This window comes from Typopeltis vanoorti, chromosome 22 (genome assembly GCF_054136105.1).
Source record: "Typopeltis vanoorti isolate ZY-2024b chromosome 22, IOZ_Tvanoo_1.0, whole genome shotgun sequence".
Classification (NCBI taxonomy): Eukaryota; Metazoa; Arthropoda; class Arachnida; order Uropygi; family Thelyphonidae; genus Typopeltis; species Typopeltis vanoorti.
Genome location: NC_143570.1, coordinates 18176214 through 18194305, shown reverse-complemented (window position 1 = coordinate 18194305; position 18092 = coordinate 18176214). Strand labels below are relative to the sequence as shown.

The window sequence follows — 18092 nt, the reverse complement described above, 5'->3', positions numbered from 1 at the left end:
AGCTTGTGAGAACTAGGATCCAGAGTTGGGTTGACAACAATGGTATAATCTTTGATGGACAGCATGGATTTGCTAAAGGGAGGTCGTGTTTTAGTAATCTACTTACTTATTACAATAAAGTGACTGCTTCCTTGGACAGAGGAGAAGGATACACAGTAATATACTTGGATTTTGCAAAAGCTTTTGATAGAGTGACTCATAATAAGTTGACAGTCAAACTAGAGCAGATGGGGTTGGATATTAGATTAGTGCATTGGATTGGAGACTGGCTATCTGATAGGTATCAACAAGTTGTGTATGGGGGTGCAATATCAAGGAAAATCACTAGTGGAGTGCCTCAGGGGTCTGTTTTAAGGCCATTACTATTTAACTTGTATATTAATGATATAGGTGAAGATTTGGATGGAGATAATCAGTTGTTTGCAGATGATGCAAAGTTGGGACGAACCAGAAGGACAGATAAAGTGTAGTAAGAGTAGAAATTAGCAAATCGAGTCAAGAAAAAACCCTAGAGTTTTTCTGATATGCAGCAAATAGAAGTAAGAATGATTATCATAAGATGATGTTGAAAGATGGCAGCTGAAGATATAGTTGAGGTATTCAGCAAAACAATTCATAAAGGTATTTCATCCTCATTAGTATGAAATCATGAGAAGCTCAAGTGAGGAGTAAGGAGAGGATGGCTTAACTGTGAACTAGCAGGAGGTATGTGAAGAATTAAATAAGCTTTTTGTCAATAATGCAATAGGATTTGATGGCATATCACATGTCATAAGGGAATATTTCAGGGAGTTAGCAGTAGCCTTGGCATGCCTGTTTAATAAGTCTTGTAACAGCACAAATTCCAAGGGAGCAGAAAGAAGTTAACATTGTTTCACTACAGAAAGTGGTGATAAGGCTATAAATTATACGCTAATCTGTATATATCTGGAGTTATGGATATATAAATGTAGTATTCTCTGTGATTGTCAGCATGAATTTGTTTAAGGGAAGTCATATTTTACAAATTTGCTTATGTACTATAACAAGGTGAGGGATGCATTAGACAGGGGAGATGCAGATACAGTAATATACTTCAATATTGCAAAGGCTTTTAATAGACTGACATATGACAAGCTGGTAACAAAACTGAAATGGATGGAATTGGATAACAATAACATTAAGCTGTAAATGCTTTACTGATAGATTTAAGGTTTATTGCACTGTTCAAATTGTAATAGTATTTATGGCTAGACTAGGTATATTAAATATCAATTCTAACAATTCAGTTTAAGTGGAACAATATACTGAGCAATATAGGATACATACTGCTCTATATAATGTTCCATTTATCCCTTATAAGTAGCATATGAAACAGCTTTTTTCTTGGCAATTTTTCATAGGCTTTATTCAGTTCTACAATGCTTAAATGCAGATCCTTGGTATATTCTCACAATATCTTGCCTATTTGTTATAAGGTGAAAACTCTGATCATGAACCCAGCTTGTTCTTCTCCAAGTTTCTTGCATAATTTTTTGTAGCTTCTTTTCAAGTATGCTTTGTGTAAATATTACCTGAAACACAGTACAGAAATTCGTCTGTAATTTGTGCACTATTTTATTTCTCTCTTTACAAACGGAAAACTGTCAGAATTCTTCTGAAATCATCAGAAGTCTGATCTTCTGACCAGGTGTTCTAAATTATGCAGTACAGCATTGGCGCAACCAGGGAGGGGCCAGGGGGCCCCCCCCAAAAGAAAGAGGAAAAAAGACTAGAAAATTTTCCAAAAATCTTTTCCTAATTAAAATTCTTTTTTTTTTAAAATTTATGTTGTGTCGTGTCTTCTATTTCTATACTACTTATGAATTAGTGGTCACATAAGGTGGGAAGGAAGAATTTTTGGCCTTGGTTGGCACTTCCAGACCACAGGTTATTGGCATTAGTGAAACATGGCTGACAGAGGATGACACAGCTAGTGGGATTGAATGTGAGGGGTACGGTGTGTTCAGGAGAGACAGGGAGAATAAAATGGGGGGAGGTGTGTTATTGATGATAGCGGATGAGCTGCAGCCAAGGAGAATAGAAGTGGAACCGTAGGATAGAGATAAGAGCACATTTGAGGCTATTTGGTGTGAGATTGAAACTAACAGAACAAAATATACAGTTGGGTGCTGCTATAGACCAGGTGGAAATAGTATGCATAAGTAAATAGAAGAAATGAGTGGAAGGAGGGTAATTATTATGGGAGATTTCAACTATGGTAACATTCATTGGAAGGAGGAGAGGACACATGGGAGGAAGGAATTGGATTTTACGCGGTTATTAAAGGATAACTATCTGCGACAGCATGTAATGGAAAATACTAGGGATCAGAGAATGCTCGACCTAGTAATTGCATCTGAGAATTTGGCTGTAACGAATATGACCATGCTGACAACAATTGGTGAGAGCAATCATAGGGTCTTGACTTGTGAGGTGGCTAAAGGTGTTGAATTTACAATTAAGACAGGGTACATGTGGCATTATCGGGCTGGTAAATATGACAAGCTTAGGAGATTGATTGGTACAGTGCCATGGCATGTAAAACTGCAAGGGCTAGAAGTTGACAGTGCATGGGAGGCGGTTAAGAAGTGTTTGCATGAAGCAATGGCTGACTGTATACCTAGAGTCCGAATAATAAATCAAGTCAGAGTTAAATGGATAAATAACACCATTAAGCTTGAGCTGCAAAAAAAGAAACAACTATGGAGGGAATTTAAGGAGAAAGGTGACCGGCAGACACATGAACAGTATAAAGCCCAGGCCAGAAGGGTAACGAGTATGGTAAGAAAAGCAAAAAAGGATTACGAAAGAACATTGGCCATGCAGGATAAAGACAATCCTAAACAGTTTTTTCGATATGTTGCAAGTAGAAGAAAAAATGTATACGGCAGATTGATTTTAAGGAATGCTGATGGTAGGGAGGTAACTGAATCAGTTGATATAGTTGAATTACTGAGCGAGCACTTTGCAAGAGTATATCATCCAGGTGGTGACATTGCAGAAATGAATGAACCAAAAGTTTATACAGGAATTGTGGTGAATGAAATGGAGGTGAGTAGTCTTTTACAAAACCTCAATGTCAATACATGTGGGATTGGATGGTATACCAGCTCGTGTCGTATGTGAAGCGGCTAAAGAATTGTCAGTACCCTTGACAATTCTGTTTAATGAGTCTCGGGTCCGGGTTAGTCCCGAGGGGGTGGAAAGAGGGGAAAATAGTTCCGCTGCATAAAGGAGGTTAGACTGCTGTTGTAAATTACCGACCGATTAGCATATCAGGAATCGTTGTCATGGTCTTGGAGAAACTAGTCAAGAGAAGAATACAACATTGGATAGATGAAAATGGAATATTGTATGGGGGACAACATGGTTTTGTGAAGGGTAGATCATGCCTCAGTAATTTGCTCACGTTTTATAACACAGTAACGACTGAACTGGATAAGGGTAATGGGTTTTCAGTGATTCTACTGGACCTTGCCAAGGCCTTTGATAGGATACCACATGGAACTCTAATCAGTGAACTGGAGCAGATGGGGATGGATATAGGGTTGGTGAGATGGATAGGAGGATGGTTGATGGAGAGATACCAGAGAGTGGTTTATTCAGGAGTGGAGTCCAAAAGATGGCTTGTGACTAGTGGTGTGCCACAGGGTTCTGTTCTAGAGCCACTACTTTTCAATTTGCTCATTAACGATATAGGAAAGGATCTGAGAGGAAGTGTTCACTTGTTTGCTGATAATGCAAAGTTGGGTAGAGTAATTGTGAGTGCACAGGATGTCAAAATTTTGCAGGATGATTTGGATAGTTTGGAGGACTGGGCATTTTGGAGTGAAAAGATTAGCAGCAGTATATCACATTGGTGGAACTGTACTCCAGGAGATTGATGAGGCCAGGGATTTGGGAGTGTTGGTGGATAGGGAGTTGAAGTTTAGGGGGCACATTGCAAAAGTGGCTAAAACAGCTCATCAAATCACTTGGTTACTGAAAAATACTTTAACGAGCAGAGACAAACAAGTTATTGTTCCTCTATATCGAGCCCTGATAAGACCTCATCTGGACTACTGTGCCCAGATATGGGCGCCAGGGTTTCTTCTTGATGGGGAGGAGGTGGAGAGGATCCAGAGACGAGTGACCAAGATGGTGGCATTTCTGTGGAATGAAGCTTATGAGAACAGATTGAAGATTTGTGGGTTGCAAAAATTGGTTGATAGGCAGAAAAGGGGTGATATGATTGAGACATTCAAATTACTGAAGGGTTTCTATAAGAGTAATCCAGAAGATATTTTTGAGAATAGGGCTGGTGGTGGGAGGACTAAGGGCCATACATGGAAGCTGGGCAAAAATGTGGTTAACAAGGGTGTTAGAGCTAGTTTTTTTACTTGGAGAGTGGTAAATGGGTGGAATAAGCTGCCAGAGTCTGTTGTGGGTGCTATGACCGTGAATGCGTTTAAGGCGAGGTATGATAGATACTGTGTGAAAGACAAATAATTGTTCTTGACATGATGTTAGGGCCTCCCTCGATGAGTCTGTCGACTCCTTGGAGTTTCCCATAATAATAATATCTCTGGCTCTCGGGAATAATGGCCGTTGTGAATGCAAGGTGAACGAAGTAGTGTTCGGGCGATACTTTGTTTGCTCGAGCAGGCCAGAGATCACGGGTATCATGAATTGGCGATCACTGCAGATGCTCAGTCATAGGTCGTATGCAATGTGTGGTGTGTATTCTCAAATCGTCTACTCAACTCGGCCCCTTCCAAGATTAAATTCTGAGTGCGCCACTGCAGCGCAGCCGCTATAAAATTTTGATACCTACCTTCATATTTGGGCATTTGTCAAAGTATCAGCTGCCTTTCAACGTTTCAGGTCTCTGATGGCTTTTTTTTTTCTCTAACTGAAATATTGATACTTGTTGATTGCATTCCTTTTATTTTCCATCACAGCTCTATTACTACTTACCCTTACCTTGTCTATTAATTTTTCAAAATGCTGTAATGAATCCAGGCATCAAGAATATTTTTATCTTCAGTTCTTTTATCACCTTTATCATCTCTGATCCTCATGTAGTCCTAATTCCTCTATTTCAAAGTTTTTAATAGCATTCAGAACATTCTGCAACCTTTCAGATATTTACCTTCTATATTGTTTCACTCTTATTTAGCTGTGTATATGGCTTAGCTCTCATGCATTTTTCTCTGTATTCTGTCACGACATCTGCCCACTTACTTTATATAAAGTTTTGATGATATCATTATTGTTATTATCTGAAACCTCCAGGGAGTAAGGGCTCATTGAGTCAGAACATACATTGCCCACACAAGCTGTCATACCTTCTCTTAAACTGAATTTATGTCACAAAGACTTATTTATGTCACCATATGTTTCAACAGTGCAATTATATTCTGAGTTGTATTTGCAATTTTTGCAATGTGACTTTTGAATTTGAAATTTCTATCTATCGCAACTCCAAGATCCCAAAACTTCAGTTTCTTGTAGCATAATTCCACAAACATAAAGGTCATGGGAAATCTCATCCCACCAAGATGTATAACTTTACAACTACACTGAAATGATAGCCATTATCATTCACCCACAGTTCCAGCATATTCCAATAATTTTGTGCAGTATATGGGCGCACCTATCTTTGCATTATCAGCAAACAATACAACATCTCCTGTCAGATCCTTCCCAATATCATTAATGTATAGATTGAACAACGATGGTCCAAGGATTGATTCTTGGGGTACACCACTGGTCACCTCAAATCTGGCAGATTCACACCTACCACATACCATTTTCTGATACCTGTCCCTCAGCCACTTGCTTATTCAAGTGAACAGGTTATTCTAACCCCCTATTCTTCAATTTATGAAATGGCCTTTCATCTGATATCTCATTAAATGCCTTAGCGAAATCCAATAGTATCATAGTATATCCATTCCTTTTAAACTGAACTTGACAAGAAATTATATTATTGTTTAATCCTTTATCCAAGTGTAAGCAAACAAAGTTTGAGCATGAAGTATCTTCACAACTAGGCTACTTGTATAGGGAGACTAATGACTTCACATTAATTGTCTTAATATCCCATAATGCAAAGCACACATCCTTTAGGATGTGCATTATGTGAAGGCCCACTACCCAGACCAGTTTTGATCTTTATTGAGGTCCTATCGGTGGGAGTCAGATTAAGAAGAGAGATACCAAGTGAAAAAAACTTTCAACAATGTATCCATTCCTTTTATTTAACTCAACCATAACATCATAAAATATGAACAAATTGCTAAAACAAGGCTTCATCTGTATTCTCTGTAAAGTATAGCTTGTCTGTCGATCCATTTTTGTATGCGAGTTCTCACTAACTTCTCTGAAATATCCACCACCATTCCGGAGATAACGATAGGTTGCTAGTTAGACATCCATTTTTGCACCACCCTTGTACAACAGAACTCTCATACATTCTTTCCATTTCTGTGGAATTTTTCCTGAACTAATACTCAAGTTATACAAACATATCAAGGACTGCCAATTTGACTGAACATTATTTTAAAATACATGCTTATATCCCATCTGCTCTTACTGATAATTCTTATCCAGATTAAACAATACTCTTGAACCTCATTTTCATGCACCTCTATTTTTTGATCCAATGTAGTGGGAAGCATTGCACAAGCTGTTACATACACTTGGTTGGGATCATAGTGAAGTGGGCACTCCTAATTTGAATGATCTCATCTGCTTCTAGCACCAGAGTACCAAATGCCTTTACTAAAGTTATTCTTCCACATTCATCTTTTCTTTAACTTGCAGCATAATGATCAAATTGTCTTGGATTACTTTTAGCCTGCACAGCAATTTCTTTTCAACAAAAAATCCTTTCTGTACAATAATTGTAACTTTTCTGGTCTGCACTTTATATATTTTACAACTTCTTTCATTCTTATTAACACCAGACCTCCATGAAGTCAAAAGACTCATAATAGAAGGCATATACTGTCACACACAAAGCTTATCAAACTGTGATTTAAACTCATTTGGTGTCTGCCTCATTCACTAGGTAATGCACTCCACTAACAAGCTACTCTCCAAGCAAAGAACCTGCTCCTCATATCTTTGCTCACACTATTTATACAGTTTCCAGGGATGATCCTTTGTTCTACCCCCACCTCCCAATTCTATCAGTTCCAGCAATTTCCTATGTCATCTTCATTCACTTATTACTCCAAGTTTACTTGTCATTAGTTTTTCATATTGATGCCAATGTGCTGGGTTTGTAAGTATCTAGATGTTTATTATTTTTGCTTTGGTAGCTATTTTCTTTTTGAAAAATTTGATGTTTATTTTGGCTGTAAGGAGTCCATGGTCTGTATCCATATCTATTTTCTTGAGTATTTTTGTGTTTGGATTTGAGCTTTTCCATCTTTTATTAATTAGGTAAGGTCTGGGTGTATTTACACTTTCCCTATTATCATAATTAAAATCACCTCCCACAATCAGTACTTTTCAAAGTCTTCTTTCATAGTAATTCCTCATATTGCTTGCCACACAGCAAAAGAACTATTTTTTTTGTTACCTTTCTCTAATAATTAGCCTTGGCCTTCCTTACCATACATGTCACCCTTCTTGCCTTGGTCTTGTACTGCTCATGAGCATACTAATTACCTTTTTCTTAATAACCTTTACTTTATCTGCAGATTCTGCTTAATGAAGCTATTAATCCATCTAACTACTACCTGATTTGTCCTTCTGACTCTGAGTTATTCTGATACTGTTTCTTAAAACACTCCTTGACCACTTCACATGCAACACCAACATCTCTTCCATCCAAATTCTTATGCCATGGCACTGCTGAAAACCAACTCTTCTGCTCTTTATTATTACCTACTTTGTAATTCCACATATACCTCTTTTTAACAGAAAATTCTGCATGTCTGGCAATCTCCCAGGTCAAGATGTAACATGATCACTTTTCTAAAGCAGAGGCATCATAGTTAGACTGGTTACTGTTAAGTTCTCTGATGGTATAATCAGATCCAGTACTCTTGAATGTTGTGCCTCCCCCCCATTACATGATGCTCAGGTGATTATCTCTCAGCAGCTGTATAAATTCCATTTCCTTCTCTCCCTAAGACCAATCCTCCTTCCACCCATAGTTGAAATCCACCATAACAATTACTTCACCTGCACTCCTCATGCTAATTTGTCAATGCAGCAACCAATTATATATTTTGTCCTATTAGCTTCTATCCCACACTAGATAACCTCTATCTCACACACAGTACCATGGCTAAACTATGATACTGTGAACATTTGCAAAGGCATCTGACAGAATACTGCATTGAAAACTATTACAGCAGTTGGAGCAAAGGGAAGTGGATATAGCACCAGTGACATGGATAAAGGAAGGAAGAATGGTTGACTGACTGACAGCCACTACAGAGTATTATATGGTTGAGTAAAATCCAGAAGAATGGCAATGACCAGTGAGGTGCCTCAGGACTCAGTACTAGAGCCATCACTGTTTATGTTGTATATTAATGATATAGGAACATGCTGATGATGCAAAACTGGGAAGTGCAATTGTTAAAGATAATGTAGAGATTCTGCAGGATGATTTAAATAAATTAACCATGTGGGTAAAGGAAAATGGTTATCACTTTCAGGTGGCAGAGTGTAAAGTTTTGTACTTTTGATGAAAATATTACATACTGTGTATTACACTGATACTACTGGACTAAGAAATTGATAAGGCCAGAGATCTGAGGATGATGGTGAACAGAGAGTTAAGTTCAGAGGGCATATGACAAAAGTTGGCAAAGTAACCCACAAGGTAATATGGATGGTGAAGAATACACTGACAAGTAGAGACAGGGAAATTATAAGACTATAATATATGGCACATCCTAACTACTGTGGATAAATTTGGTCCTATGGTTTCTTAGGAATACAGTGGTGGCAGAGAGGATCTCAAGATGAGTGACCAAAATGGTAACATGTCTGTGGAATGCTCTCTATGATGACAGATTAAAGGTATGGATTGCAAAGTTTAGTTGATAGGCAGAAATTAGGGTAAAAGACAGAATATAGTTACTAAAGAGGGTTTTGTAAGATTATTACAGAAGATATTTTTTTCAATATATGACAAGTAGGGAGAAAACTAGGGGTCATCCCTGGAAATTGTGTAAGAGTGTGAGGACTAAATGTTTTGCTTGTAGAATGGTGAATGATTGGACTAGACTGCCAGAGGTGTTGTGAATAATCTGACAGTGAATGAGTTTAAGAAGAGATGTGATACGATAAAGAGTCAAGAGGCTATTTTTTTCTGGCAGCGTAAATTAAGTTAAGGGGATAATAAATCCCTCATTATTTTAAAGCCGGATACGAAACTCGGAGATCGAAATCTAAGAGTTTCATGCCGAAGAACTATCGGCGAGTCCAAGCCTAAGTCAACACCTGGGTAGTACAACACCAGGGCAACTCGGAGCAAAGGTGGAGCAAGCTCCATCACTATCCTTAATATTTTCTCATAATGTAAAACGCAGCTCCTAGGAGATGTATTACTGTTTTACATTATGAGGAGAGGTCACTACCCAGACCGGTTTCGACCTTTATTGAGGTCTCAACAGTGAGTAGGTAGACCTGGATACTACCAAGGTTTAAGTGAAACAAACTTACATACCCTTACTATACGAATTGCCAGACCGGTGTACCCATATATTATTATTACTACGATAAAGAGCCAAGAGGCTATTTTTTTCCGGCGGCATAAATTAAGTTAAGGTGATAATAAATTCCTCATTATTTTAAAGCTGGATATGAAACTTGGAGATCGAAATCTAAGAGTTTCATGCCGAAGAACTATCAGTGAGTCCAAGCGTAAGTCAACACCTGGGTAGTACAACACTAGGGCAACTCAAAATGTAAAACAGTAATACATCTCCTAGGAGCTGCATTTTACATTATGAGAAAATATTAAGGATAGTGATGGAGCTTGCTCCACCTTTGCTCTGAGTTGCCCTAGTGTTGTACTACCCAGGTGTTGACTTACGCTTGGACTCGCCAATAGTTCTTCGGCATGAAACTCTTAGATTTCAATCTCAGAGTTTCGTATCCAGCTTTAAAATAATGAGGGATTTATTATCCCCTTAACTTAAAGAGATGTGATAGGTACTGTGTGAATAATGGTTATGTGGATCTTCTGCGATGAGTATTCTGACACACCATGGAGGTACCCATAATAATAAAATTAATAAAATAGAACAAAAAATCCTTAACCTAATGTACAGCACTAATAGGTTTCTACCAGAGGTGGGGGATTTCATAAAAAATAGGATGAATCCCAAAGGATGAAACCCATAATAATAAAATTAATAAAATAGAACAAAAAATCCTTAACCTAATGTACAGCACTAATAGGTTTCTACCAGAGGTGGGGGATCTCATAAAAAATAGGATGAATCCCAAAGGAAGATGAGGATAAAAATGTTCTACTTCACAAAGAGGACAGCAAGACTGATACTCTGAATTATTAGAAACTTTGTGCATCTTGAGTTGTGGTGAAGCAGTAGTTAGATCAGTGGAAACTAGAATCCAGAATTGGATTGATAAAAGACATGTCAAAAGACTTGTTAGTGATCTCTTTCTGCATTACAGCAACATCACAAAGATATTGGGCATCGTAGAAAAATGTGATGGCATCACAGTAGATTGTGGTAATGAGAAGGACTTCGCAATATAGAAGTAAAGGGATTATAGTTCAATTGCATAAGCCTTGATCAGGTCATCTGGTTTCTATGGGATGGGGATATACTGGAGAGAGAGAAAATCTATAGAAGTTTGACTCAACTGGTATGGGATATGTGGAATGCTAGGTATGAAGACAGACTGATGGAATGCCAATTGCAGTGTGCTAAGAATAGGGGAGAAGGGCTGCTATCACAAATATACGAGTTGATAAGGGATTGCTACCAGCTAAAGGCAGAAAAGAATTTTTATAGAATAAGAGGCTATTTCTTCAAAATTAATAATTGCATCATGCTGATGTAAAAACATATAATTAGTTACACTAAATATTTAATGAATAAGCATTTTAATAAGGTAAAACTTATAAAATATAAAAAATTATGAATATCTAATTATAATAGTTTTAGTGCCTTATTTACTTATTAATTTATGAACAGTAAAATAATTTTACATGGTAGCACATATTTCATAGCTCAGAGACAGCAGAATTGATATTCTGCCATTGGATATAAGAGTAAAATAAAATGCTGCAGGATTGATCTGTTGTACTTTTTAAGCTAAAGCTGGTGTAATGCATAAAACTATGAGATATTCTAAAAATTGACTGTAACCAAAAAAGTGTTATGATTCTCTATTTTATATGACAAGAGTAAATCAAAATGTTTCATAAAAACAAAACTGGTAAGTTTTATAATTAGATGTTATCAGGAACATGAGATTTTTGTAATAAAATCCCATGATCCCTATCCAATCCCTGCTTTTCCTGCAAGTGCAACAAAGCCCAAGATAAAAATTAACATACCTTAAATGGCTCACCAATGTCCAGAACCCTCCCCCACCACAGACTTCCTATAATCACTTTCTCCTAGATGCTCTGTCTCTGTAGACATAATGCAGAAACAGAGCATCTGACAACACCATTCCATATACTCCATAACAATGGTTTTGGAAAGGTTATTCACTGGAATAACCTTTCCAAAACCATTTTCCCCAATGAATAGAATCCTCAGCTTCTTCAAGAAACACACTCCAGATTCTTTCTTTCTATCTAATCTTCTACAACCAGTGTCTTAAACACAGATATCTGTGCCATCTTTGAATTGAGTTATGCCATTGAAGTCACCTTTAGTGCTTCTGAAACACAATTTTTAGTTTCTTCTCACAAAAATGATATGCTAGCACTTTCTTTTCTCTCTCTTTTGATAACACTCAGCTCAGCAGTCTAGATCAGATCTCTCTCCTTGCACTAACATTTAATTCTAACCTTTCCCAAAACAAACAAACACAATTTCACATGGATATGCCTTACACCACTGTCTGGAAAATTCTACAGAAGATTCTGCATTCTATCCATTCATTGTAATCCTGACATAGGGGTTGCACCTGCAGGACTTTGAAAGTTGACTGACATTTGCTTTAACATTACTTGCTCAAGTAGAGTTGGATGCTGCATGGCCATGAATGATTTTATAGGGCGATGAGGCTCGCTTTCACCTGAATAGAGCTATGAATACTCAAAACTGCCGGGTATGGGCTATGCAAAGCCTGCAAACAATCTAACAAATTCCTTTGCATTCACCCAAAGTCACTCAGGTTGGGCCATTCTTCTTTGAGGATATTTGCCAGTCAAGTCTGTGAACAGCTCAGTTAATGCCAAGAGTATTGCAATATGATAAACAATTTTGTTGTGCCGCAGCTACAGCAGCACCTGTGCACGGATTTAGTCATTTTCTTGCAGGATGCCTCCCCCCACCACCACACATTGGTCAATCTGTACAGGAGGTTCTTGAAAACAATTCACCAAAGCCAGAGTAATCAGCATTGTGTTTCCAACTGCATGGCTGCCTTGTTCATCTGATCTGATACCCTGTGATTTCTGGGACTGCAGATCTCTCAAAGACAGGGTTCATCAGGATCATCCTAATAAGTTTCCAGCATTGAAAGACAGCATAATACCAGTCCTGACCAGCTGTGTTTTGCAGTTGAACACATTGTACAAAGGCTGTAGTTTGTGGCATAATAGGAAGGGCAGCACATTGAACAGTACAGTCCATGAATGCATAATGGAAGTGAATAAAAATATGTTATTTATGCTTGTGTTGCTTATCTCCTTCTTACACACACAGAAAAATTACTACATCTACTGTATGATGTACTTCAGTACATCATACAGTTCCCCAGGTTGCGAATTTTGTACTATTTTCTTCTTCTCAGATATAACTTCCACATGATGCACAATATATTCCTGCAAAATTTGCAGCATTTGGATCACTGGGTGGTACTCCACAAGGCATAAGTATACTTAGGAACAGGGATACTTTAATTTTGATCCCTGTATTTGAATTTAAACTTTTAATGTAAACACATTGAACCAAGCAAACAAAATCTTGTTGTCAACCAGATGCAGCCCTAATGGAGGTCAGCCGGTATGTGCCAAGAGACACAATTTGTTTAAAATTTTTTTCGGATTTTTAGTTATTAAAAAATTAATTATAGAATGTAGTGCAATAAATATTGGGCAGGGAAACTAATATTGAAAAGGTTGAGTGTAAGAGAGAGAAACTTTAGCACTGATTGTGTATTTATTGATCCTTATAGGCAGAATAAATTGCAGAAGAGAGGGGATAAAAATCGGCATAGGACTACGGTAGTTAGTGACTTATATATCAGTTCTAAAGCCGGTACAAGATCTAGAGGGAATCTGCAATTTTTGTATACCAATGCTAGAAGCATTCGAAATAAGAGAGAAGAATTTTTGGCATTAGTCAGTGAAATCTCACCAAAAGTTGTAGGCATTAGTGAAACTTGGCTGTCAGCAGAAGATGTGGTCACTGGAATTGAATGTGAAGGGTACAGTATTTTCAGGGAGGATAGAGAAGATAGAACAGGAGGAGGAGTACTGTTGATGATAGCCAATGTGTTGCAGCCAAAGAAAGTAGTATATCATGATGATAGACATGTGAATGAGAGTTCATTTGAGGCAGTCTGGTGCGAAATAGTGACCAACGCAACCAAATATAGAGTTGGATGCTGCTATAGGCCAGGGAGTACAGGGGAAGATATTGAATTCATGCATCAGCAACTTAGTGCAATGAGTGAAGGCTTAGTGATTATTATGGGGGATTTTAATTATGGTGATATCAATTGGAAGGAGGAAATATCTCGTAGCAAAAAGGAAATGGAGTTCATACATCTTCTACGAGATAATTACTTGAAACAGCACGTAACTGAAGGGACACGTGGTGTGAGAGTGTTGGACCTGGTTATTGGTTCAGAGGTTATATGCATAAGTAAGGTGTCCTCGTTACCTCCAGTTGGTGAAAGCGATCATGTGGTATTGACTTGGGAGGTTGCAAAATCTGTGGATTTTTCTATTAAGAAGGGGTATATACGGAACTACAGGTTAGGCAATTATAACAAGCTTCGGAGTGAGCTTGCAGCCATCCCATGGCAAAACATATTGCAAGGGAAAGATGTTAGCAGTGCTTGGGATAAAATCAGCGGGTATCTGAGGAAAGCAATATCAGATTGTGTCCCTATGGTCAGGAGGTCAAACAAGGCAGGCATTAGATGGATGAGCAGTAGTATCAAGCTTGAACTGCAAAAAAAGAAAATGTTATGGAGAATTTACAAGGAGAAGGGCGATCAGGACACCCATGAGCAGTACAAGGCTCAAGCTAGGAAGGTTACCAGCATAGTAAGAAAAGCTAAATCAGATTATGAGAAGACCTTAGCCAAAGAGATCAAGGGTAATCCCAAAGAGTTCTTCCGCTATGTGGCAAGTAAGAGGAAGAATGACTTCGGAAGGATAACCTTAGTGGGTGCTGATGGTATTGAGGTGACAAAAACAGATGTAATAGTCGAGTTACTGAGTGATCACTTCTCAAAAGTCTATCACCCAAGTGAGGATATCTCTATACCTATAGCAATACCTAATGTGAGAATTGAAGCTAAAGAATCAGAGGTATTAAATATATTGCAAAACTTAAATGCAAACACTGCGGTAGGCTTAGATGGAATATCAGCTCGGGTGTTGCGTGAATGTGCAAATGAATTGTCAACCCCTCTTACCTGGATATTTAATTTAAGTTTGAACTCTGGTATGGTCCCTAGGGAGTGGAAGTTAGGCAAAGTGGTTCCTTTGCATAAGGGTGGCTCTAAAACTGCGGTATTGAATTACAGACCAATCACCATCTCAGGAGTAGTGGTAAAAGTATTGGAAAAGTTGGTTAAAGACAAAATTCAAGAATGGGTGGATCAGGATATGATACTCTATAGAGGCCAACATGGTTTTGTTAAAGGTAGATCCTGCCTTAGCAATCTATTAACTATTCATAATAGAATAACATCTGAGTTGGACAAAGGAACTGGCTACACAGTGGTACTTCTGGATTTTGCTAAGGCTTTTGACAGGATACCCCATAGAACACTGTTACGCAAATTGGAGCAGATGGGAATGGATATTAAATTGGTGATATGGATAGGAGAATGGCTCAGGGAGAGATACCATAAGGTGGTGTATGGAGGAGCCGAGTCCAGAATGAGGCAGGTGACCAGTGGTGTACCTCAGGGCTCTGTGCTTGGGCCAATGTTGTTTAATTTGTATATAAATGATATAGGAAACGGCTTAAAGGGAGATATTCAGTTGTTTGCTGATGATGCAAAGTTGTGTAGTGCAATAAAAAATCAAGCTGATGTTGAAAGTTTGCAGGAGGATTTAAATAAGCTGGTAAAATGGGCAAAAGAAAATGGATGTCAGTTCAATGTGGAAAAGTGTAAAGTCATGCATTTTGGGATTAAAAGATTACCAGCTGTGTACTACATCGATGGAAAGGTACTCCAAGAGATTGATGAGGCTAGGGACTTAGGGGTATTGGTAGATAGGGAGATGAAGTTCAGAGGACACATTGCTAAGGTGTCCAAGATTGCACATAGGATTACTTGGTTGTTGAGGAACACACTGACATCCAGAGATAAAGAGGTTATTATTCCCCTTTATAAAGCATTGATACTTCCACATTTGGATTACTGTGCTCAGGTCTGGTCACCTGGATTCCTTGGAGATCAGAAGGCTGTGGAGAGGGTTCAGAGAAGAGTGACCAAGTTGGTGAGTGATATAAAAAATACTCCCTACATTGATAGATTGAGAGCTTGTGGATTGCAGAGATTGGTTGATAGGCGAAGAAGAGGTGATATGATAGAAACATTCAAATTACTAAAAGGTTTTTATAGGATTGATGCAGGGGAAATGTTTCAGCTGTGTGATAGTGATGGAAGAACAAGAGGTCATCTCTGGAAATTAAAGAAGAGTGTGGTTAACAAAGGTGTCAGAACAAGGTTTTTTGCCTGGAGGGTGGTGAATGAGTGGAATTCATTGCCTGACTTAGTTGTGAGCTCTTCGTCTGTAAATGAATTCAAGAAGAGATATGACAGATATTGTTTTGCTAGTTTGGGTCTCCCGCGATGAGTCTACTGACTCCATGGAGATACCCGTAATAATAATAATAATAATAATAATAATAGCACTAAAGTTATCTGCAACAATATAGTGAAAAATATCAAAGTAACAAAAAAATGAAGTAAGCAAAATTAAAAAAAAAGTTCCTAGTACCCCTAAAGACTTTTTGCATATGAGGGATACTAGGAGTATGAGTACCACACTTTGGGAAACATTGCTCTAGTGTGAGTGGAAAACCAGCACCCCCCCCCCCCCCCCAATAATTCACAGTTTTATTAATACACTAATTAAAGAGGGTTCAAGTCTTGCTAGCAAAGTGGTAGAATATCTACTCTCCATCTAACAGTTGTTGGTTCAAATTCTTCCATGGACATGGATGTTTGTGACTGTCTTTAGGTGAGAGATGAATTTCACCACTTAGTGTGTGACCACCATCCTGTTGCAGGAGGCAAGACATGTCTTGAAAAGGTTGCATGTTAGGTTTCCAGATTATGTAAAAAATAAATAAAAATACAAAAAAAAATTATAAAATTAACAGAAAAAAAAATCCCTAACCCATCCATGGAATTAGGTTTCCATGGATGGTTAGGGTTTACCTATAGGTTTACAATCCATTATGTTGGAAGTCAGAGAGAGAGAGAAAAAAAAAATATATATATATATATATGTATATACACACACACACACACATATAAAAGAAAGTATGAAGCCCTGTGACTGCCTGGTCTATTCCGATGAAGATGACCATTATATATAATGGTTGAAAACAGCATAAGCTGCTAAGAATTCATTATTTAATCTTTAAAAAAATTGTTTAATTGTTTTTTTTAATTAATTATTAAAAAAATTATTTTTCGTGGCAATGACATATGTCTGCATAATGATGGCAATACCTTACTGTGCTTTTTCATCATTATGCCTCTAAGTAAACATTTGTTCAAAATGAATTTATATCCACATTCAATTTCTCTAAAATATAATGGTTCTTGTATGGCTTTACTAACCATACGGTAAGTTACACCTTTAGAAGTTAACATTTTTAAAGTGTAAATTTTTGAATATCTGGAATATTACGATTTTATGAAATAAAAGTAAGGAAAATTATTGCATCATAATAACATCAAAATCCATTATAAATAGTAAAATTCAGACAATAATATTTCTATAAAGCAAAATTTTATGTAATAAATTATAAGGACAAAAAAATAGATCCAGAAACACTTGACCTTGAACTGAGCAGGGTGTTCAAATTTATTAAAATCTGGCTCAGCACTTATGGCTTCTTCAAGGCTTTGCAAAAATATCCTCTGAAACTGCACTATTTCTTGAATATTTCCAAAAAGGGCATTGATCTCTGCATTTGATAAAAAGGTCTCTTTCTTCATTGGCTCTAAATAGTGTTCCAGCAAATTATTGAGATGCTGAAATACAATGAAAAAGTTTCATGGATTCTATTAACACTTTCACTAAACTAGTTTACTTATTTATTTTTAACAATTATGATTTACAGAAATTTTTTTCTTTGTTACCAGTAACTACTAAAATATTATTGTCATTACTTGTAGATCTCCATGGAGTCATTGATCTATTGAAGAATCATTGCAGGAGGTTCACACTAACCATTGCTTATCATACCTCTCTCTTTATACCTATTCACTGAAAATGCACTCACTACAACCTCATTCCACTTGTTCCCAACTCTTTAAACAAAATATCTAATACTCATAATATTTCTAAGTACACTCTTACTCAACTTCTAGTATGACCACTTGTTCTACCCCCCCCCCCATACTTCACACATACTTTCAAAAATATTTTATGCATCTACTGTATCCCACCTCAGAAATGTATGTTTCTACCATATCCTTTCTTT

The 18092-nt window shown here is 37.4% G+C and overlaps 1 protein-coding gene across 6 annotated transcripts in view; it reads right to left on the bottom strand.

Moving 5' to 3' along the window:
• Positions 1-18092, bottom strand: part of LOC150094189 (protein still life, isoform SIF type 1-like) — an 881056-nt gene that overhangs the window by 44391 nt on the left and 818573 nt on the right. For all 6 annotated transcript variants that reach the window (XM_090412285.1, XM_090412284.1, XM_090412288.1 and 3 more), the window contains exon 19: positions 17446-17640. In XM_090412285.1, the coding sequence (XP_090268411.1) occupies positions 17446-17640 (195 nt within the window). The remainder of the gene's footprint in view (positions 1-17445; positions 17641-18092) is intronic.